At 36.8% G+C, this 24,768-nt stretch overlaps 1 protein-coding gene across 1 annotated transcript; it reads right to left on the reverse strand.

Annotated features, from left to right (window-relative positions):
• Nucleotides 1–227: 227 nt before the first annotated feature.
• On the reverse strand, nucleotides 228–24,768 carry LOC105033628 (transportin MOS14). Its single transcript, XM_073255299.1, is given in 29 exon segments — nucleotides 228–808; nucleotides 891–991; nucleotides 994–1,067; nucleotides 1,937–2,082; nucleotides 2,192–2,284; nucleotides 2,362–2,481; nucleotides 6,354–6,408; nucleotides 6,498–6,572; nucleotides 6,648–6,736; nucleotides 6,815–6,896; nucleotides 7,053–7,176; nucleotides 9,550–9,705; nucleotides 9,865–9,916; nucleotides 10,800–10,919; nucleotides 11,255–11,337; nucleotides 12,576–12,657; nucleotides 12,847–12,940; nucleotides 13,036–13,156; nucleotides 13,244–13,319; nucleotides 15,016–15,143; nucleotides 16,520–16,625; nucleotides 16,758–16,833; nucleotides 17,588–17,628; nucleotides 18,719–18,850; nucleotides 19,471–19,617; nucleotides 19,691–19,738; nucleotides 21,883–21,945; nucleotides 22,053–22,130; nucleotides 24,472–24,768. Coding segments are annotated over 29 exon segments (2,964 nt in total). The 5' UTR covers nucleotides 24,595–24,768; the 3' UTR covers nucleotides 228–529.

Here is a 24,768-nt window from a genome sequence, read left to right on the forward strand (position 1 = left end):
TTTTATTCCACTTGGGATAACTTCTGCCATAGTAACCATGCAAAAAAAAAAAGCCAACAGCATTACACCGATGCAGATTGTAAGGATCAATATTTTTTTCTCCATTTTGGATATTTCTGCCTTGCTAACCATGCAGGAAGAAAGGCCATCAACAGTACACCGTAGCAAATTGTATAGCATCTTTAGCTGCCTATCTAATATATTAGATTAAATTTTAAGGCACAAGAGATCAAAATGTTTTCTTTTTTATTGAAGAAAATATGTCTAGAAACGCTCTATACCAATGTGAATACACACAACAATGTACATTGACCTGGGAAACGCGTAAAGAATTGCAACTCAAAACAGCTGAGCCACTCCTGACGAAAAAACAAGGAGCTGGACGCAACGCAACAATTCAAATGTAGCACAACAAACTCATTTAACTCACTACAAAATTCAGTATATATAATCATACACGAACACAAGGGCTCAGGCACTAGCTAAGCTGCCCTTAGTCTGGCCTTTGGATGGGCCATCTTCTCCAGAATCAGGACACAGCAGTGAAGTTCAAGTCAAGCGGCCTTAGAGCTCCCTGAACAATGTCTTGGACTGTCCTGTTGCGTCGGCAAACATCCGAGAGCTCCTCAAGTGTATCAGTGAGAGCAGCAGTATCTGATCCTGATGCTGCATCTGATAGAGCCTTTAGGAAGCTTGAACATTCAGCCTCAGTTATGGCCGTAGGTGGTATTAGCGAAATGCTTTCCTTCGCCCACAAAAGCACCTTGTCCCCATATGTTCTCGTTAGGGTTAATAGCACATACGTTACCTGTGGTACAAAGGGGGGGGGACAAATAAATAAATAATCATATCATGATAGAGAACACACAATAACAGAAGAAAAAGGGAACCTCCTCCAGTCGTGAAGATGGAAGTGCTCCAGTTAAAGAGGCAATCAAGATTCTGGTGAGACTTGCACCACGAGGAAGTATTACACCATTTATAATCATTGGTACTTTTCTCCAGCAGAGCAGTTTGCAAGATCAAAGACATCAGATAAGAATGTCAATATGGATTTACAAGCATCTCTGCATCAAAAGCAAAGAAAGACATCATATGTAGTTGTCAGTATACTACATCCCTTAATAAAAAAGCAAATAATCTCTGCAGCAGTAATCCCCATGACCCCAGAGCTAATTGCAACCAACAAGCCCACATTCATCAAAAAATTACTTAAAGCTGGATACTTAATAACCATGCTACTGGCACCTCCTAGAAAGCAGTGGAACAAACTCTATGAGAGTCATAGTCAGAATATCTTTTATCTTCAAAGAAATAACCAATAAATAACAGCTTGCTGCATTTTACTAAGTTTCGATTGCCTGTGAACTTCATAATTTTGCAAAAGTGTTCAAAAAGTCACGTTTGAAAGTTTCAGCTAGTAAAATAATAGAAAAGTCAGAAAATTAGCATGACACATGAACATGAAGAGAGAGAGAGAGAGAGAGGAGAGAGAGAGAGAGAGAGAGCACATAAATGTCACTTGTAGAATATCGTATCACAGCTATTGCTTGGAAACCTCATAGACTTGACAATGAGAAGCTATCTAAAATATTAAAATTTTTCTAACAATAAAAAATCCTGAAAATAGGGAAAAATTAGAATTTTGTCATCAAGATAAAGCATTTCTTTCTTAAGTATTTTGCACACCATATATATCTATATATATATATATATATATATTCTGAAATAGCAAAATATTTAAACATTTTTCTGCATGCATGTTCTTCATCACAGCTTAATGCCTACAAATTGAGGCAGGGTAATGTACAGGTAACAATTATGCCTGAAGGATTTAATATGTGTAATGCTGTGCATTTCACAGCTTCCGATGACATCAACTGTCTAAGAAAGTGCAGGCAGGCAGGCAGGCAGGTGGGGAAGGTCATGAAATTACCTGTGCTGTATGGTTATCCCAATCATTGAACAGTCAATTAATGACGGAAATATAGAAGAAGGAACAAATAAATCGGGGCAATAGCGAATACATCTCGATGCCAACAAATAACAGTCATCAGCTATGTCTGGTCTAGCTGTGAACTCCTGCAATATAAAAAAACAAGAATAAAATTCAGACATTTGATTAGCAAATGCTAAAAGAAGTCAGTTTATGACTCTGTAACTCAATACGGAGACTCAGAGAACGGATTACTTCAATTGACTTGAGGAGCCTTGTTGTGTGACTGAAAAGTGCTTCAATCAAACTTCTAAGGTAACTTGCACAAGATGGATCCGACCCAAATATCTGTTGATCAAGATTGCTGTGAGTAAAATAAATGATAAAATAATAGTTAAACTTGGATTACAGCAAAGATAATAAACCTTTATAACTTCACTGGACAGGTAAAGGAAGCAAGGTTGATTGTGTTGCTGATACAATGTTTGAACTTCTTCTAGCATAGCACCAATGGTGATTCCCATGTACCTTTTACATGTTCTCACCTGTAGAAGGGAAAAGCTTTAGCAAGTAGTTTAATTGAATAAAAAAAGAGGGAAGAAAATTAATACATATCGAGTTTTCATGCATTATATATGGCATTACAATTAGTACCTAGACCTACCACATGTCCAGCTTCTGATTACAGCAGAATACCATTACAAGCAACCAAAAAATTTATGTAAAAGAAAACTGGTAAATGGCACCCAATGATATGTTGATATCCAAAAATAAGAATAGGTAGTCAAATACACAAAATGGTGCAAAATCATCAATTTAGCGAGTAGATGAAAGCATGTGGGAAAGCCACGGTAGAGCCTTTATGTGATGGCCCAGTCCAGTGACCAGCCCATCACCAAGTCGGCCTAAAATCCACAACAACCCCCAACCCCCAAAACCAAGTCCTTTATGAATAGCCACCCCTCCCCTCCACAACCCTCAACAACAAGCATAGCTTCTCTTTCTTCCTCTTTCCCCCTTTGAATCCACCGCTTCCTTTCAACATGGCCACTGGAAAACGAGGTTGGAGACGCCACTAGAGCCGAGGCAAAGCCCCAACCTTCCTCTTTCACTTCCCCTTCTTCCCACAGGCTTAGGCACCAACACCAACCACCAGTTTCGTCGAAAATCCATCGCGAAGAAAATCCCATGTTCTTGTTGGCCTTTCTCTTCCTTTTTCCAACCAATGGCACTGCCACCTATTGGCATCGGACCCTTGGTTGAGTCACACCGCTTCCCTATGATGCTTCCCAATGAATCCATGGCCACTAGTCAGCGACCAACCACCAAAAAGAAGAAAAAGGACTAGTCCCCTATTTTTCCAAGCCTTTTCCAATGGTTTTTGCTAGCTGTCCGCTGCCACCGGCCATCCAATGTTGACCACCATGATCACGCCCAATGACCACCTCCCTTCTTCGAAGAAAACAAGAAAAGAAGATAAGCGAGAGAAGACATCTCTCTCTCTCTCTCTATAAGCCGACCTTAGAATCCTAATTCAAAGTCCAATCTCTTTCTTATGGACCCATGTGACCTCGGCCAAGAGACCTGGAACCGCCCTAGTGCCAAGGTAATCTATCAAACCTATACACCCAATCAACAGTCTCTTCTTATTATTTAATTTCATTGAATGGAAATTAATTATTGTTTAATATTTTAAATAGGATTAGCAAATTTGCCTTGTGAAGTCTGAAAGCTCTAACACAGGCAAGATAAGTGGATCTTATATTCATTAATTTTCAAATTATCATATTTCTCATGCATATGGACTGCTCGATATCATAGTTTTCTTCAAAACCAGGATCAGCATGTGATATGAAAAATCATACTTTGCTATGAGAAGTGGTTCCATTAATATTTTTGATGAAAATAACATGTCTATGAAGCACAAATCTTATCATATCTTTTAATGTTTTTCTACCTATTTATACATATGCTTTGAGAAAAAAATATAAAGGTTTCAAAGGCTCTAAGATAACTATGATACATTTAAGAAAGTGGGATCAATCAGCAAATGGCCCTATGCCGATGAGTATAAAGTTGGTAAGGCAAACGAATTATAATATCTTATTGATTATGATGACAGCCCTATAACATGTATGAAATGACCGTAGCACGAATGTATGTGATCAATGTTTTGAACTACAATATAAATATATGGACAAGAATGACTTATGATTCTATTTGCAATCATATTTATGAGTATTCATGATTTATGCATGCATAATTAGCTTTATGACTTGTCGTTTCATATCACACTACGAAATGCTTAATTTTGTAATATTGATTATTTTCTTAAATGACGCATTGTTCATAAAAAACTTATATACTTGATCCGATAAGATAATGTAAGATTTACTTATTGAGCCGGAATAGCTCATCTCTCTTTTATTTTTTTAAAAAATAAATATGATCACGGAGAAAAAAGAATGGTTTGATTTTTGGAGATCATGCTAGCAAGATAATTTTGTAACAAAATTTTAATTCTTAGATTGACTATGAATATATAGTTAGTGACTTTGTGGATTTTAAGGTTACAGATTTTGTTTTGAACCAATTTTTATTGAATTATTTAATGGATAATGGATTTAGACCCTCTATTTTATTTGCGATTATAATTGTTGGCTTCATATTATCATGGGCGGTACCCCACGATAGCATGGCATGTTGTATCCCAGATTTCGGACATGACACTTTGTCCACATGCATTTTACTACTTAAAATAAAGGCCCATAAGAAAGTCTGAGCAATGCTAAAACTTCACATTAAACCAAATTGTTTACAAGTAATATTTTTGGGAGAAATTGCTGACAAGAGTTAAGCTTGTCTACAAAAATTAAAACTAAAACTAAGCTAAGTTCTACTTGGCATGCACTAAGATATTAGAAGATGGCCTTTAGAACTTTCCTAGTACCTTGGCATTTTCATGGACCCTTAGCCACCCATTTATTGCTACTTTTCTTATTTTTTAAACTTTTCTAAATTCTAGTAAAATCAAGAACCAATTGTCCTAGTCATTCATATGTGGATCCCTCTGCTAACAAAAAGTTAAACATGATAGACAAGTTATCCCACCACTTGCCTCATGCCTTGAAACAAGAAATAGCTCCCAGATGAGCACTAGATGCATGGAAGATCCATTTGAACCTCAACAAAACATCTGCCCTACTCTCAATGTCGCTGAAGCTGAAGGAAAGCGAGTTTCGCTCTCCAAGCCCATTTAAGTTAGCAAGAGAAGGAAAAATATACAATGCTTGCATGTTTTACAAGATTTCAGATCCTGTTGGATACTGGAACAGGATATCATCCCATGTGTCGGGACAGAACCATCCCGCCAGAACCCTAGCATCCCGATCGGGACATTTTGGGACACCTCCTATACCAAATGTCAGAACAGGGTGGGATGGCAACGCGTCCCGTTCCATGAAAAAATCAAGACAGCCCCGTCCCACGGCATTTAAAACCTTGACCTTTTATTCTTTATCTTCTCTCTCATAAAACCTTAAATCTTGGAAGCAAAGAGACCTTTCACAACTTTTTTATGAATAAATAGGTCTTTAATCCTATTCTTAAGAAAATCCATTGTTGTTCATAACCTCCAAGATGGTAAAATCAACGTTCAGATAGGCTTTTCATAAGTCGTCTCAACTCATTCCCCCTAGGCTAGGCTAGAAACACCTTGAGGGCACATGCAACACTATATCAAACCATAATAAGATATGGAGGACCATGTAAGGAACACATTGCCTGCCCAATTCTTTGTCCTTTTGCGAAGGTATACACGTTAGGCTTTCATATACTTCCACAACCAACCAGATAGAAGGATAAGCATTTTATTATATTTGTTTGACTGCTTCTATACTAATTATGCCAAAGGAATCGTACTACTTTAGTACAAGAAAACAAGAGAGACATATCTTTGAACAAAATAAAAACTCACTGCCTCCCAACATATAGCATCAATTTTTATAATGTCTTACAAATACAAAAAAAAAAAAAAAAGACGAGTCCAGACAGAACAAACAAAACAAGTACATAAAAAACTCATTTATGTCCCTAATGTTGCCAATGGCTTATAAGGCCACAGCTCCATAAAGTGGGCTACTTGGTAAATTAAGTTCTATCAAAATCTTTGTTCCATCAAATTATGAAAAAAACTTATAACTAACCTTGAAACAGGTCTAGGATCTCTTTTATCATCAAATAAAGCACAGTCAATAATTTCATCAATAATAATAAAAGATGTCCGTATGATACCTACACTGTCACATAATAGACCTGACAGAAATCATAAACCAAATAATTTGTCTAATGAATAGCAGAGTAACCAACAGCTGGACTGACTTCAAAAAATTTGGTGAGCCTAAATTATAATACTCACAGCATATTTACAAGCACTGCACAGAGACTCCATTGTCCGCATGTCCCAAGCACGACTACATGAAAATTGCATTACAATTAAATATGTGCCCATACTAAGGAAACCAATGTCAAATATAAACATAGCTGGATAATCAATTCTTACTGATCAAAGATAGCTTTAAAGACTGCCCAAAACCTCTGAATTGCATCCGCTACAATTTCTGGAAGATTTACATTCCTGAAAGTGATTCAGCCAATCAGTAATATTGGAAAAGGCATTAGAATTAAGTATATTGCTTTGACCAGTTACAACCTGAAAATGCATGCAAGCCGGTCAATGTGAATAGTAAGCTGCCGTGCAGGAACTTGTTGCAGAGATACTCCACCTTGATTAGTTATTTCCTGCTTGTTCATATATATAAATGAATATCTCGCTCTGTTAAATGATTTACAAAACATACTAAAATGTAGGCACAAAACCTGTAATGGATTAATGGCTGGTAGGCATAGTAACTCCAGCGCTCTTTTGGCATGTTCTGGAGGGACTTCCGTAATAACGACACTGCAATAAAGAAAACAACACCAATAGTCAAATTTAAATTCACAGTTGCAATATGGAGTATGAAGCATTCATACAGTGCAACACACTACACTATTTAGACATGATAGGCAAAATCTCAGAAAATAAGGCACAATTATATCTTGAGAATGAAACAACCTCAATGCTTCCACTAAGTGCATGGAATCATCAGAAGATACTTTATAGCCTCCTTCCCCACTGATTGCTATATGATAGATATGAAAAAGACCATCCAACGACCCACAGAACTTCTTGCTGCAATCTGTAAGGATGCAAGATAATATTTTAAAATTAAAAGAAAAAAGCAAAATGGTTCTTCATCCAAAACAAAATGGAGGGAAAGCGTTGAAGTTGATTAACATGGAGAAGATTAATACTTACAGCAAAGATTGTAAAAGAATGACAAATATATACTTAATGTTATAGATTTAAAATTATTGGCGAGCACTCAAAAAATAGAAAAGGAAAGACCTGCATTTCCCCAACCACAAAGTCATACAAAAATTTGCTTTATAGTCATAACTTAGAGCAAGATTCACTGTCTCGATATCCGACCCTTTATCCGTACCATCCTATTATAGTGTCGAAATGCCCAATATGGCATCCAGTTCAGTGTACCGAGTGTCAGTATGACCTCCATATCACATATACCAGTTTTGTACTGATACAGTATAGTACAGTCAGTATGCACCGGTGTACAAAATCGATATGAGTTACATGGTCTTGTTCATACAATATGGAATGCGATTTTTCATATGAAGCCTATCTTTATTTATGCTAATAGGCATCCCTCCATATTGCAATGGGTCAATCTACAAGCTAGAACACAAATTGATACATATAAAGTCAGTTCATGCAGAAAATTATTTGTATTAGCAAGTTAAAACATGACCACCATAGCCAATTGCAGATCTAAAAGAAGTCCTCAACAACTGAAATGGGATGTCACCACCTACAGATCAACCAACAAAAGCAGATCAAACTATTTCCTCTCATTTCTTCTGTCGAATTGAAAACCATTACATTGTTATATCATTTTGTAGTATGCAATACAAAATGTGATGTATTTTGTCAATTATGTTCATCAGAAACAATATGAATACCTACAAAACATATAGCTTTTTTTTTTTTTTTTTGGGGGGATGTGGTGGGGGGGGGGGGATTTATTCCAAAACTTAGCCTGCTGATTTTGACATTGCATAGTGTGCCATGGCATCACATGGTGCAGTTTTTTTTGGTACAGTATTGCTTTGCAATATAATAGGAGCATTACACATCTGCATGATGTGAATGCATCAGACAAAAATCCATGAATTAATTTTTCCAGCACCAAGGAGATCAAAATGATGCGAACAAGATTTTGAACTATTACTGGTTTTTAGCACCAATAACGCCAGTTCAAGTGAAGCAGCATGTGCAACATTAAATTTGTACTTGCACATGGCACTGGGTCAGCACCAGGTAGCTGACAAGCCACCAAGTGTTGAGCAGTGTTGACCCATATCAATCTGTACCATACTAGCACGGATGGATATGACTATATTGCTTAGTACTAAAAAAAGGGTTAAACCTCCATTTGTTGTCTCTTATATGACATGTATTGGTAAAGGCTGACACTTTGCATGTCGGCATGACATATTCCATGCCAACAACCAACCGGCATGGTCCGTCCCACCTGCACTTTGAACCCTGATAAGTTGGTCCTTACCTAAGCTCATGTGAAAATTTTGATAGAGGAAATGAGCGGATATCTCTCTCCTTTTTTCTTTTCTTGAGAGGGGACGGGGGGATGCTCTAATGATGTTTGTTAATTTATGCAATTATAAAATCATCAATTGCTTGTTACTTCAGCCAGCAATACATGAACAACATTTTGAGTATGCATTATTTCAACACGCTGATATCAGATACCAAGCTAAATACAAATTGCAACCATCAGATAATGCTAGAAGTGGTAATGCTTTGATATGTTACAATTTGTTGAAGTGTTAAAAATAGGGAAGGTTGTTAAAATCTAACTTAGAGGCTACTGCATGGAGATGAAAAGGGATCTCTCATAGAATTTGAGGTATACAGCATTCACCTGTCATCAAATACTCATGGGAGGTCATAAACAAAAGGGAGCAGCTGCACTTTTCTAAGCATTTCAAATGGTAAAGAAGGAGCTACATGAGGTTCAAAAGAGAAAAAGACGGACAAATCAGAAGTCACGAAAATGATGACAAACATTTGCTAGTATTGCTTACATATGGAAAACAAAATATATATTTTGCTGTGGGTAGACAAATGGATGGCTTTCTTTAAAGATTTAATGCTCATTTGGTATTCACAAATCACTACAAGTAAAACAAAATTCCATCTGTAAAACCCTTAGTTCAGTAAACCTTAATAGGTTTCTAATGAATCAAGAGATAATGTGCACAAATCATATTGACCTCCAGGCCGCTAACACAGTAGGAAAAATGTCAAAAACTACGTATAATTACTTCTTGTGATCAGCTGGATGATATGTTGCTTATCCGGTAGCATAATTTTTACTCAATTCAACAGGAATGACGATACAACAGCCTCAGCAAGTGCATCCAAAGCAGTAAGAAATTGATCATGAATAACAGGTCACCAAGAAGGACTGTACCTTCACATATATACTTGAATGCAAGAGCAGCAGCAGCTGCAGAATCCTCTGATGCACTCATGCCCCTAGTAAGAACATCAACCACTGGAGGCAAGATTGAAAGTTCAACTGGAGCAGCATCTATCCATTTTGAATATGCTCCAATGGTAGAACATACTGGAGAATTTCAAAATGAATTGTATTAATAAATATGGTCTTACTTTTTAATTTTTTGCTATAAAAATGATGAGGTGGGTATATATCAGTGAATAATTGTGATTCTTTTACTGATAATTTGCTCGCGCACATGTGTGGGTTGGGAAAGAGAGGTTGGACCTGTCTGTAGCAGCTGCGGTTGAGGAGGAAGCTTTGGAAGTAATGTCATAACCTGTCCAGAACAGACAAATTAGAGTAGAGTAGTACATTCTTTTCAAGCAAGCAAAAAAATCGATACACTTTACATATAGCTATTTTAATGTCCATAGCTACAGGAAAATCATTATGAACATGAAGCATCAGATATCTGCTTCTATTGATGACATCTTTGGCCACAAGCAACTGATATAGTTTATGCAAAGCACCTCTACATCCTAGACAGCTTCATGACTATGAAAAGAACATGAGAAAATCAGCATTAAAAACAATATGAACTTAATCTATCATAAAAGGTGTATATTTGTCAAGCAAAAAACAGTTAGCAAAAGCATCCACAAGTGGAGATAGCTAAATTGAGGTGTAATGACGACATTAAAAAGAAATTAGAAGACAAAAGCTAAAAAGGCCAAGGAAGATGGATGCAACACAAGTATCACATCACATTGTAGATGCTGTCAAATAGAAAAATCAAATGACTAGTTTCCCCCAAACAAATAAAAAAAAAAACACTAAAATTTTTGGTATTTTGCTTGCTACAACAAATCATGGATGGACAATGGCGAAGTCATAAACAACCCCATTTAAGTGTTGTCATAGAGATCGAGCTCTCTACTTTCAACAGACAAGTAAAGGTAAATATTCTAGCTACTTGAATCAAGGCTTCACTGGCACTATTTATTGTATGGCATGCACCATGCCATGGCCAGACAGGCACATGGCATAGGTGCACGCCCCTGGCACCCTGCAAACTGAGGAGGAACCATGCAGTGGATCTTACTGGCATCTCGCATCTGATGGTTTTTAATACAAATTAATCACTGACGAAACATTACCACGTTTCTCAGACACATAATCTGATCCATTTTTGCAATTAGTCTATAATTTATATCTCATACCTGGGGCAGTATTTCTGCTTCTTGATTTGAAACTGAGTTAGCTATAGCCTGGATACAAAATAGAGCTGCCTCCACAGGCTGCCATTTGCAGTTTTCACCATCACTGCAATTTCTAACAGCCTGTAATATAAGAGGTCAAAAAGAGATGACCAGTTTAGACTTGAACAATCTGTATAAGATCCTTTAAGTTGTGCACTAAAGAATCACCCAAGAAAAATGAAACATTATGAGGACCAAATTTGACAAAAACCCTACAAAGAATCAGGACCCTTTTGACTTTACGCAAAAGGAGAGAGAAAGATGAACAAAAGATCGTAGATTGAGATTTCAAAGTTAGAAAAGCTTACTTTGGCACCTTCCCAAAACATGTCTTTAATTTTATATATTTGTAAGTAAGGGTTACATCTACAAACAACACAAAAAAATATCACTAAAAAGCAGCCTCACAACTTTACCTGTACAAGCTTCATGAAGAGAATCTTAAGTGTTGGTTCTCCTCCAAGAACTGCAGTTGCATCAATGAGTATATCGCTGACCGCTAGCAAAAGGACAGATTCCATTACTTTGTAGAAGTGCTAGATGCCACAGGTCATCGGCAATAAACTAATGCATAAAAAGAAAAAGATATTGACTTTTGAATCCAACAGGCTAGATTCGGACTTATTATATCGAATAAAAAAATCTCTATGAATTGCAGTATTCAGATCAATAAAATGGAAAAGAACCATGAAACAAATTAACTTGAGGAAAAAATATAGCATAACAAAACGAGAGAGAGAGAGAGAGAGGACCTCTTGCGAAAATACTTGCCATGTGTAACATCTATCTTGCTTGACTTGATGTCATTATATTGATAAGAAAAAAAAAATAAAATAACGAAAGGATGTGAACAAGAATTCATTTAGGTAAATTTTGATAATAAGCAAAGTCGATGAAAACCCATCTGACACCAGCAAACACACTGGAAGTTTTTCGTGGGTTTAAGTAGGGAAAGTTTTAGGGAGAATTTCCACCTTCTGGATAAGCTCTATGTAGCTACCAACTCTTTTAAGCTTTGCAGCGTTCACCCTGAACTTTCCAAATTACCTAAGAAAACAGCCACCATAATGAACTTTCTAGAATAAAACTAAATTGGATATCTTGTATTACTGACATTTATCTCAGGGTTTATTTGGTCACCAGGAAATCTAAGGAAAAGCAAATGGAAAAAAGAATGTTTTGATAGAAAGGAAAAGTTTCCCAGAGATATAGAAATATGCTTTCCAAATTTGTTGACTTTCTGCCAAAACAAAGAAATGGCAAACTTAGATTCTCCAAGGAAAATAGATTCCCAAGCACTTCTTCTTGCAATTCCTCTCCTTACTCCTACCTAATTTACAGGACTCTTTCTCGCCAACTTTCAAAGACAACCTGTCATAATTGTCACAAGTTGTTCTGTCCACAACATGGGTCTACTCTCCCTCTGTCACTGACAAAATGAGTATCACTCTATAGCAGTCTAAAATGAGCTGATTTTACAATCATTAATTTCATGACTATGGTAAATAAACATTAATGTCTGGAAGAGGAAACAAAGGTGGAGCTTCTTAAACGAAAGTCAAATCTTGGTCACAGAAAGCAGCAACTGGAGAGCTATTTTGTTAGATAGTTTTATCAGATAAGCAGTTAAGTGATTGCTGGACATTTATAGCACAAAGAACAGAATAAAAAATGTTGATATCTGCTGATCATGAACCAGTGACCTAAGTATATTTTCCATGAACATCTATTAATTACCGTATCTGGTATGCTTGAAATCCCTGTGGTCCTCTTCAGAAAGGTCCTCATAGTCATGTGGATACTCAACTCGGAAACTAACCTAGCAAAAAAAAAAAAAAAAAAATTATAGGCTCAAAGAGAGAATATAAAGAAAAGATGAGCCAAGAACCATGAAGCTAACATGGTGCTTTATGTATGAGTGCATGTTACAGGTTCACCAATCGATCAAAATAACTAATCTATCACGTATAAAACAAATATTCGATCATCTTCCACAAAATCAACTAACCAGAGACACTAGCATTTCAAATGGTGAGTGAAAAACATGTAACCTCCGGCTCCTTTCTGCCTCAGCCTCAGATCCATAAGATGAATAGGAGTCCCTATAATGCTTAAAATACAAGCAATCATTTCTTGTTTGGAACCAAAACCACACAAAAATAAAATAAAATAAAATGACCATTTGTTATATGATTACCTTCTGGTCAAATTATCCTGAAGAATGTGCCAGAAGTTATAAGTCATGGAAGAAATATCATACTCAGGGTGTGAAGCAACTTCTAGTAATGCTTGTATTATTAACATTGATTCATCAGAACCTGCACAAAATTAGCAGTGGTACAGCAATGGATGAAACAAGAACTTCCCAGGTGAAAAGAAAGCAGCATCAGAAGAACAACTTATACCAGTTGCAATCAACTCTACATAAGAATCCCCCATGTCTGCAAACAAGCGAGCAATGGCTTTCACATCTTCTTCATCCTGAAAGCAATAAATTAACAAAATTGATCAGAAGATGGCAATCACTTTTAAAAAAATCATGCTATAATATTCCAGAAAAACACCTGGCAAAACAGTCTGGAAACAGAAAGTTGATTCTCTTAGAAAACTGGGCCATACAGTAAAGAACTATGTCCTCCAAATGTTGTAGACTTTTTGACTTTTTAACCCTTGCTGCACCCGGTCAAGGACTAGATCTGTTTCTTCAAACCAAACATTCTTATATTTTTCAAACCTCTATATCAAAGTTGTACCAGATATCCTTCTAACCAAAACTTCACAGACACTATTGAGTTCATCCACTTCAAGGCTTCGCAAGAACCAACCATCCAAATATGGTTCTTCATCTATTACACTGTGTATTGTGAATGAATCTGGTCAAATTTTACCAAGTATCTTCTTCGAAATTCTAATCTTAAATGCATGTTTTCATAAGCACCTGTAAGTTCTTATCTTCTCTTCTCCCTTCCACCAAACCCATGGCTGTTGCCACCTAATGGCCCATCACCACTCTCAAACCCTGAAAAAATCCATGAAACTCCCAATCGAGGAGGTTTGCTTGCACGGACCCAAGCACCTCAAAATGACACTCAACCTCTTCTTCTCTGACACTATTATGTCACTCCCCCGAGGGTCATGGAGGGCTGAAACAACACCCTCAACTCATCTTCTCGAATACTGTTGCCCCCATCTCCTGTGGGTCATCTAGAATTCAACCGGACCTCCCTATGATCATCAGCACTATGTCCTCATGGCCCTCTCTGAACCTAGCACCAGTCGACTCATTCAAACAATAACCTCAATGCTGACTTCACCTTAGCAGATAGAGAGGCAATAGACCACACTATTGCAGCATTATAGGAGTCAAGAAGGAGCTATCTTAAAGACAGCCTCGTAAACAGAAGGTGTGAAAGGGTGTGCTGTGCAAGAAATGCAAGAAAAAATTAGAGGAAAAGTTGGAACTTTTCTTCTCAGGATTCAGTCATTTGCAGGGTTTAGTAACCGTAGAATACCATCCCAATGCTTGTATGAGAAAAATTAAGTCTCTTGCGAAAGGTTGTGCCCTATATGATGCCCATAGTATTTTGATCAACATAAACAGGACAAAGGCAATAAAAAATTCTATTGGACGTGCTTTTAGGTTACCCCAGGATCATTATCTGCACATGCCAAAATCCTTCTGTTATGCCTTGTGAAGTACTTGTGAACCACTGACAACAGTCATGGATTTAATGCTTCAAATATTTTGTTCAAGGATATTATCAAATTAATACTTCAATCCCTGAGGTCTACTCAGCAATCCATACCACTATGCCAAATCAAATCATTTTATAATCGTTTCTTGGACATTATATGACATAAATAAATAAATACATACAGCCACACATACACAGAGATATGCATGTATGCATGCATCTATCAGACAGTGCAAATTAAAATGTAAAGTTACCACCATTGTTTTTATGTTAAGCAAGCATGCATCATGCATCCTTGCAAGGGGAGTTTAAAAGTAACCAATGTTTGTTCAACACATCAAAAATACTGATTTGAAGACATGACATTTGAGAGGACACTAAAGGCACCAAAGTCTGCTCATAAAATTCCATGCAGGAATAAATAAAGAAACTAGCCATCGCCAAAATAATCTGATATAGTTAAATTCTAATTAATCTAATACCTTAGAAGAGTCTCTAAGCTGATCTTTGAGACTCATGACACGAGGTACAAGAACATGAATTAGGGGCATCTGTGCAGGAAGACCACCAGAACTCACAGATACAGTATGATGTATCAATTCAGATATGACTGCAAAACAAATAGCAAAATAAATTAACAAAAGAAAAAAAAAAACCATGAAGTATTTGTTTGTGTTAAAAGTATCACCAGAAATATCAAAGTGCCATCACAAAGTGTACAACCATAAAACTACATTATGAGAACAAAGACAAACATGTCAATCAACCAGCAAACCTTACTTATTTTAAGCAGGGTTTACGAATCTTACTTCACAATTTCTACCAATCCAACACTAAATTCTTCAAACATCTAGGCACTGCAATCCAAGTCTTCATTAGTTCATTCCATTAATGAATCACTACGTTGATCTGCAAAATGCACCACTCAGTCTCTTTGAAGAATCAGCTCTTGCCTATTTTGCACATGGCCAAACCATCACAATCTGGTACTTGCACTTTACTCCATACATGGATTTAAGTACCATTAGATAATAGCCCATGGCAGCTGTACCATACTATACCAGCATGGTTCCATTACCAGTACATCTCTCGGGCCCGGTCCATATTATCAAATGCTACATCATCTCATTTTTATTGTGTCAGCACCAGGACACACATCATGCATTGGTACAGAACCTAACCATACCAGCTAATACCATCCTGATGAGGTTCCTGTACCGTTTAACCCTTGTTCCACTGTTTTAGAAACTGCCAACATAGTGTCACAAAAAACTTGGCAAAGTAGCTCCAACTTTCACAAACACACAAACCTTCTATATCTAGATACTGCAAAGCTTCATCACATTTTGTGCCTGTTACTACTACTGGTACATCTAAATATAAATAATTCTGTTAAAAACCATATCCAGATCTACTCTTGTTCCTACTGCTTCATGGATTTATATCCTCCAGTTTATCTATCTAAACTATTAAGCTGACAACAGTCCTTTCTTTTATATATCATAGCTGTAGCCCTAGCATCCATATCAACCAAGGAGGTAAATCATCAAGAAACGTAGGTTTTGACCTTTCATTCTCCATGAAAGAGAGCACCTGGCATTAGCTGACAATTACTGATATTACATGATTCTGAAGAAACAGTATAGTTTGCTTTCTTAATGAAAATATAAATCACTATACCTCCTCTACATAACAAGTTGTCACCCATGAGAATGTTTCAAGCCATCTATTTTGTGTATGACACATACCAAGGCTAACTCAATATAAGACTTGATAATCTTTCTGGCAGATCAATATATACATAAAAAAAATCCCCAAAGTCAGCTCATGTTAATAGGAGAAGCATATCAAAAGATACTAGAAGCTAAGTATATGGGTTTTCAAACCTCCACATAAGTAAAACTTAATTTATAGAAAAAAGTTAAAGAAACAAATTAACGTAGTCTATGTCCAATAAATAGTGCTCAAATATTGTATTTGAAATACCATTTACAGCCGCCTCCAGATGTCGCTCAGAGTTCAGGCATGACAGGGCTGCATGCACCAGAGGATGCGAAGCAAGGACTGTTGCAGAAATCCTGAAACATACCACCTAATTTTTGAATTCCAGGGAGCAATATGATAGCAGCCTCTTCAGATGGAATAAAGGGTGTATACACTCATGCTTCTTGAGTTAGGTTGTTCAAGGAAATAAGAAAATACAAAACATAAAAATAAAATTTACTATGTATGCACAAGACTTAAGTCCCACTGGCAGCCTCACCACCCACCAGCTGGCACTACACACTCTGCATTTAGGGCTGTCAAACAAGCAAGCCAGCTCAAGTTCAGTGCAATATCTGACTTAAGTTCAGCTCAACCAGTTAACAAACAAGCCAAGCTAGAATAGGGTTAGCTCATCCAAGCAGCTTGATTCAGCTAGAAATATGAAACAAATGATTTACACAAACCTATAAAAAAATGTTTTTAGAATTATTTAATTCAATTAACATAATTTATGTGGAATAAAAATTATAAATTAAAATACAATCAAGATTACAAAACAATATAGACGAAAGCCTTGAAGACCTAACAAGATCTCCTAAATGACTTGTTCATGAATAGCTCAGGTTGTTTAGAAATTAAATGACTGTGCTTAAGCTCAGCTGGACTATAAAACAAGCCAAGCTTGAATTAGTTCTAACCCGCTCTCTCCAGCACATGTACACCCCTAAGTTCATGTTCTGCCATGCCAGATAGCAACATATCAACAGGTGCCGATATGCATTAATGAATGGGGTGCACATGAGAGAGAGAGAGGAGAGAGAGAGAGAGAACATAATCCCTTTCTCGGGGATATTGACCTGTACAAATCCTTTGCCAATGCAGCAGATGTCAGCATGAGCTGGCACCCTCAATACTGAGAGGCTCGCTGCTACCAGTACCAAACCTAGTGCCAGATTCCCATATTGGTCCAACACCAGTCTTGGATGGAAACTAAAGACATGTATGCTTCAACAAGTCAGACGTCACAGAATTTCATAAAAATATATTTGAGAACCAGAAAACACATACCCACGGCTTAGACGAAGCCACGAAGAAAAAGCCTCCAAAACCTGCAAAAAGAAGGAATTACGTTGCAGCCATTATAAAATCCACATAACTAATAACGAATGTGTTTTGAATAACAAATTCCACTACGCTTAATGATTTCATTGCACAAACTTTTTTTCCATTTCATAATAGTGCAAGACCATCAAATTGAAATTACATGGCAGTAGCAAACAGAACATTTCCATGTCTAATGAATGTTTTTTTGGGAAAGAATACAGTCTTATAACAATTTCCTCTGTAGTGTTCTGTCAAAGCAAATAGACCCCAATTCAGAACTACCCAGATTTTTTTTTTAGTAAAATTGTACAACAGTGGTTTTGTTTATGGAAGCCATAGAAGGTCAAAACAAATGAGCAGAGGTTTTTTTTTTTTAAAAAAAAGGTATGGATTAAGGAGTCACCCTCTTGAAAAGCTCCTAAATAAGAATCTGCATAGTTCTAATGAAAAGCTAATGTGCTCAACAGAGGTTATGAGCTTCCAAAGAGAGGCATGTAAAAAGGTCAAAGCCAGTTTGTCAGATCATTTTAGTTATTTCCTTTGTTTTCTTGAACTTTTCTGGCTTGAGCTTGAGGCATATGCTTCAATGCTGGAAACATGGGCATGTTTTAGGTATTTGCACCACATGATTATTTACATGTTGGTATCAAAAGGTTAGAAGTTTACACGAATAGAAAACAATAAAACACTACATACATCCTGAAAGCAATTAACTTTCTTTTTCAGGAATTAAAACAAACATCAAAGAGTAAGATCACTACTTTATAAAAGATCAGGCAACTAAAATGGTGTTGTATGATTGCAAGATAAATTAAACTTTGGACATACAGATAGCTAGTAGGCAGATAACATAGACCTAGTTGCATGCACGCCTTTAAGTTTAAAAAGGGACAGATCCAACATTGTTCATGCTGCGTGTGAAACTCCTTCGGTTTTGAATTTGCAGCAGCCAGAACAGCCAGGTAAGTGGTCCATGAAACATCAGAATTGTGGTCATAACACCAAATTATGTCAATAATGCAAAAGGATCTAGCCTATTGTAGCTTTGCATGGAAGGAATCTATGGGAACTAAAAACAAAAAAGCATTAATTTACCTGCTCTTTCAATTCATCAAACCCTAGACAAGCAGTCAAGAGGCCAAGAGCAACTTCAGCCGATGAAATAAGTTCCTTCTCAAATTGGCGACGCCTTTCTGGCCGAGCTGCGATCTTGTGACTGAAAGCTTCCTGTTGGGCCACAAGTACAGGAGTTCACAGAGTTAGCAAATGCAGGATGAATTAGTATTAAAAAAAAAAGGATAAAATGCAGATATGAATGTTGACATGGTAAGAAAACTAATGTGCATTAAAAAGCAGAGAAACAGCAAATGTTCGCACTATCAAGCAAGCGCACATGCTCCCATATTGTTGCACAGCAAAAGTGATCTTATTCCTAATAAGGGCTTGCAAAATGCAGGATAAATGATTGGACCCCAAAAGTCAAATACATACCATCCAAAAGTATATAACCAAAAAAAAAAAGAAAAAAACTTTTCTAATGTGATACATATACATACATGCATATACATACATATAGATATATATCTGTGTATGTGTGTGTGTGTGTGTGTGTGTGTGTGTGTGTATTCACAAGCAGAAATTAAGCACGTAAGGTCACTAAAGACGCAAAAACTGATTCAAACCAACAATATTTTTAGCTGATATTCTACTATTTTTTTGTCCAACACATAGGGAACAAAATAAATGGTCAGAAAGCGGGTGTTTGTAAAAATAACTTTAAAAAATCACTGATGGCGGCAAAAGATGCTTTCCAACACCTGTATCACAAGATGCACTTTGGCTTATACCTGTGGCAAGACAGTGAGCAGCTCCAGGAAACTCAGGATATATTCAGGATGAGCTTTCATCTCATTGCTTAACCAACTAACAATGCCACCACCTCCCCAATCTTCTACAGATACATGCACAGCCAAAGCAGCGACTGCAATGCAAATCTAAAATGAAAAAGACTTAAGTTATAAATATAGGAAATGCAAACTATTAGCATATGAATATCCTTAAAATTACCTGTGTTCTAACTTTAGGAGGTCCTTTGCTAAGTTTCTTTAGCAACGTCTGCATTCAGCAATAGTAGGCAAATCAAAAGAAAGAGATATAAATAGAAAATCACCGACCATGTAAGCCTAAGGCCTAAAGTTTGCTATGATAATAGCTCAAATAATCGGATCCATTCCCATATTGTACAATAAATATTGTTTTTAAAGTTACCAAATATTCAAACAGCCAAGTCTTGGTAGTTTGAGATCAGCTCAGTGCACGAGGCACCCGCCGGGTCAGATGTATGCAGCCTTAACCCCGCATACAGATAGCTGTTTCCATTCAAACTAGTGAACTCTAGGTCACAATGGAATAACCTTACCATTGCACCAAGGCTCACCCTTAAATGTTAAAGAGTTGCTTTCTTTTATATTGGTTGGTTCATGTTAGTATATGCTTAAGATAAGCAGCTTATTGTGTATGGTTCATTTATAAGAAACAATCAAGTATGATAGAAGGTCCAAAAGATGTCCACATATCAGCATAAAGTTCTCCAATAGTCTTGATATAAAAAAGAAAGGATATTCCTATCATGCCTGTAAATCATTCAAAAACAATGAAAATGGTTATTGAAGCATATTGAGTCAACATCATACAACTTAACATGCACAGGCCATCATTAATAGTAAGTCATGAGACATTTTAAACTAATAGAACTCATTTCTTTTTACAATGTTCATCAAATTCTATACCTGATGCCGTCATTACTGGGTGGAAGAATAAATAACCAGTACACTTTTATGTAATTCTAACATTAACAAAAAGAAGTGCTACTAATGTAGCTAAAAATCAAGTCACGCATAACTTAAGTGCATAAATCAAGCTATAATATCATTTCAATTATGAATGTCAGGTGGAATATCATTTTGATAATGAAAGTGGAGTTTGCTACTTGTTGCTCTCCTCCAATAAATATTGTGCAACATCTTGACTGAATCACTATACCAACCTTTAATTGTTCCATATAACATACTTGGCTTTTGCGAGGATGAAGGATGAATAAGAACTAGATTAAAACAATTCTTTAATACAACTACACCTTAATGTAGGGCATTTCAGTCTGAGAAAGTATTTAAACATCGATACATTATATGGGAGTGACAAATGCAAACAACTACTCAGCATATAAATATATATTCCATTGCACTCTCTTCCTTTATCTGTAACACTTTCATAATTCAATATCTGATAGACCAAACTGGATGAGATGCGAAAGCATTTCGGAAAAAAAAGCAACCAAATGAAGCATTCTGAAAGAAAAGAATATTCTCTGGTGCTTCCTTTAATATCTCCTACTGATTCTCATTTATATATTTCTTCTCCAAAGAGCGGTCAATTGCGAAGCCCTGACACACCAAGCTATATCCTATTCTATTCAGTGCAAGACTTTATTAATTAAATCAAATTGAAGAATTGCTGCGAATGCCACACCAAGAGAACCAAAGTATTAGATTCTAAAAAATACCAAACCTGGTAATGGCAAAATAAATCTTAAAGCTCCAATACTTTTTTCCCTATATAGCTCCCTTGGTCATGTTCATAAGTGGATTGAATGTGGCCCACAACCCCGTTAAAAGCCTGTATAGGAAATTCAGTGGGATTGGGCTAGATTTCCTATTAGATTCATGGAGTAGATGGTCTATTTGGTTAGGGCCCAGACCAACCCAATACCCCTCCAGCCCAAATCCTTTGGGAGGAGAAAAAAGACCTCCACTAGTCTTTCCTGCAGACCAACAGACCCACAAATTAGATTTAGGCTAAAACTAGGATAGGCCTTTATAAGAATATGGGCTGAGCAGGCCAATGGGCATGATTCCAGCCCAGTCCCGCTGGATTCTCAAACAACCCCTAAAAGTGTAAGAAATGAATTCTCACAGATAAGTAACTCGATATAACCATAAGATGTTTTCAATCCTAATAAATAGAACAATAGTTCTCATGAGTTAAATGAAATACAGTTCTCAGGAGCCCAAAAGCTTTCACGCATGTGCCAGCTTCCAACGTGCAAAAAAATGACTCAAGAAGCACTACTATAGTTATCATTCAGGTGACAGCTACATTAACTAATTAAATAAAAAGAAATAACAAAGATTCCAGGTCCCATGAATGAAACTAAAAGTCTAAAACTAATTATCTTAAATAAAAATATACGACATACTCACATATAAAGAATCACGTAAAGGACGAAATGCTTCCGAAGGCAGCTCTTCAAAGTCCCGTTGTACCTTATATGTCACAATGTGCAAAAGCTTTAAGCTACTGGCACTTAAACAACTAAAGAATTATCAGCTCTCAAAGGGACAGACCCTTTTGTAAATAATTTTAACATTACCTTGCTTCTAAGTGTTTGAGAACAAAAAATAAGAGTTTCCATATTGCTGCTAGCATCATGAAGTAAATTATCAGCAACCTGTGAGAAATTTGAAGTCATCAACAGAATGAAAGAACCTACATCTTTATAATGTTTCACCAGAAATAAAAGCAAAATGCATGACATGGAATCAGTTATCAAAAGGTAAAGGAAAAACAGAATCATAATAATCCAGAACCAAAGTTAACAAGCTTTACCCTATTAGGAGTTTGCTGCACAAACCAGTCTTCACTAGTTGTCTCCATCAAAGTCTGCAAACTCTGTCAATGACAACCTTTCTTGAATCAATTTTTACAACATCCATCAAGATCTTCCCCCTCATTCCTCATACTTCCGCACACATATGAAACCCTTCTTCCATGGAACCCCATCTAGACTTTGTTAACTTGACTACAACCTCTTAAATTCCATTACTTTATCCACTACTGATGTAATCTAACAGAATTCTAATGCTATCTTTGGTATAAAAAATACACAAACACTCTAATCATCGCAATGTGTACATAATGCATCCTAATCATTACTCAACATTCAGATTTGCGCAATATCCTGAGCCCTGTTATCGTCTGTTGATGTCTCTTTTCAGTCTAAAAAAGATGGAATGATCCCAAAACTCTAAAAATTAATCTCATCCTAACCCTTGTCCTTTAATTTTGTTGGGTCTTTGCATGCACAACTTACATATAGCAAGAACTCCTTTTTTTTTTTTTTTTTGGCATTCTTACACACTATCTATACTATGATTTGGTTCAGCTGCCTGTAGATTCTTCTAGAGCCATCTCCCATAATTTCAAATAGACATTATCACCTTATCAAGGAATAACAAAATGATAGGCAAATAAATTATACCAAATGAAGCCTGTGTCATCAATTAACTTACTTTGACATGTGCAAATAAATTGAGAGCTGAAGTTGAACCCTCTTGTAGGCCCATTCTACTACAAATATCTCGATAATATTTGAACACCTATTTCTCATTCATATATAACTTTAATCATCTCAATATAACTGTGCTATCTCAAACCCACAAATTCACCCTTAGATAGTGAATGTTGATGATCAGAAAAGGCCAAGGATTGGAGCACAGGAAGGAGGATTCTCAAATCTGAAACTCAATAACACACAAGAGTTTACCTTCATATTACACTTTATATGACGATCACATATATAACTTTTAGAAAAACTTGATAATCATTACTCTAACCACCAAAGAGGAATTTTGCACATGCATCTGCGGTGTTTATACACTAATATTTAGCATTGCAAAACCACCTCACTGGAACAGCACTGTAGGTTAAAAAGTGCAATCTATCAGACAAGTTTATGAAGTTCTTAGCCTCAGGTATGACTACTTCCTGATGTTCACTACCGAAAACCTGAAGACCAACCACGATACCATCCATCAAATAATAGACAGAGCATATTGGATGACAACATAGATTGAAATTAATGTAGCACGTCCAATGATGGATCCATGTTTAACAAAATATGAATAAGGATGTTATATTGGGGAACAAGTCATGCTAGATGGGAAATCATGATGCCATGCATCATCATGAATCTATTGTGATAGCACAGCGCCATCTATAACCGATATTCCTTCTCCCATCTAATGGTAGGAAAATACAGCTCTTGTAGAGGAAAACTGACAAATTTTTCTAAACCCCAAAAAAAGGAATGATGGCCAGAGAAGAAATTGGCTATGACGAAAAAATAAATGTCGATGAACATGCCATACAATATCAATTAGGCTAGTAAAAATTTACTCCTCAAGCAAATAACCTTTCCTTGCAATTCAGGAAAACAGAAAGAACAGAACTTCATCAAGAAGCAATAAGCCATCATCTGCCAGCAACAAAGAAATAACGGAAGAAAATCTTTTTGTTAATCCCTATTTCAGTAAACAAAAACAAAACCAAACAATGGAAGATACTACAACCATAAAAGCTCGAACCTGATTTAATTTTCTTGAAAAAAAAAGTAGAACCAAGGACAGTCGAAACCATCATCATGACAAACCATAAGGGTCAGTTATCACGCCCTATCTCATCAATTACAAGATTTTCTTATAAAGATTCAGTCTTCACGCAATTTTGTTTAATTCCATTCAAAAAATAAAATACACAAGAAAGAAAGAAGAAAGGAACTCTATTCACAAGCTTCAAGTTCTGAAACAAGACAACATCGGCCAAGACTTTTGGTCCGCATCCCCGACCATCAAGAAAGAATGTATTTTTCCCTTCCGAAACTTTTACAACAGAACCCTAGACGGGAATCAAAACCAAAGAAGAGAGGGAAAGAAAACCAGAGGGGTGAAAAACCAAAAGAACATTGCGAGATCGGAACCAAAGAGGGAGGAAGCGCAGAGAGGCGTAAATACCTGCCAGGCGTCAATCGTGTGCTGGAAGTCCTGCAGCCAGCGGTCGGCGCGGGCGCGGACGGTGTCGTCGGGGTGGTGGTAGAGTGCGCTCAGGGCCTCCTTCACCGTGTTCTGGAGCTCCATTGCCCCCGCCAGCACCAAGATCCTTCTCCCTCCCAGAGCTAGGGTTAGGGTTCGTAGAGTTTGAGCAGGGGCTTCTTTCCCGCCTGGTTCGCTCTACTCTCCCTCCGCCCCTCTGCCTTCGCGATGGATCGAGAAAAAATGATGGAGAGAGAAGTCGGCTTTGCATCGATCAGA

This window comes from Elaeis guineensis, chromosome 4 (genome assembly GCF_000442705.2).
Source record: "Elaeis guineensis isolate ETL-2024a chromosome 4, EG11, whole genome shotgun sequence".
Taxonomy (NCBI): domain Eukaryota; kingdom Viridiplantae; phylum Streptophyta; class Magnoliopsida; order Arecales; family Arecaceae; genus Elaeis; species Elaeis guineensis.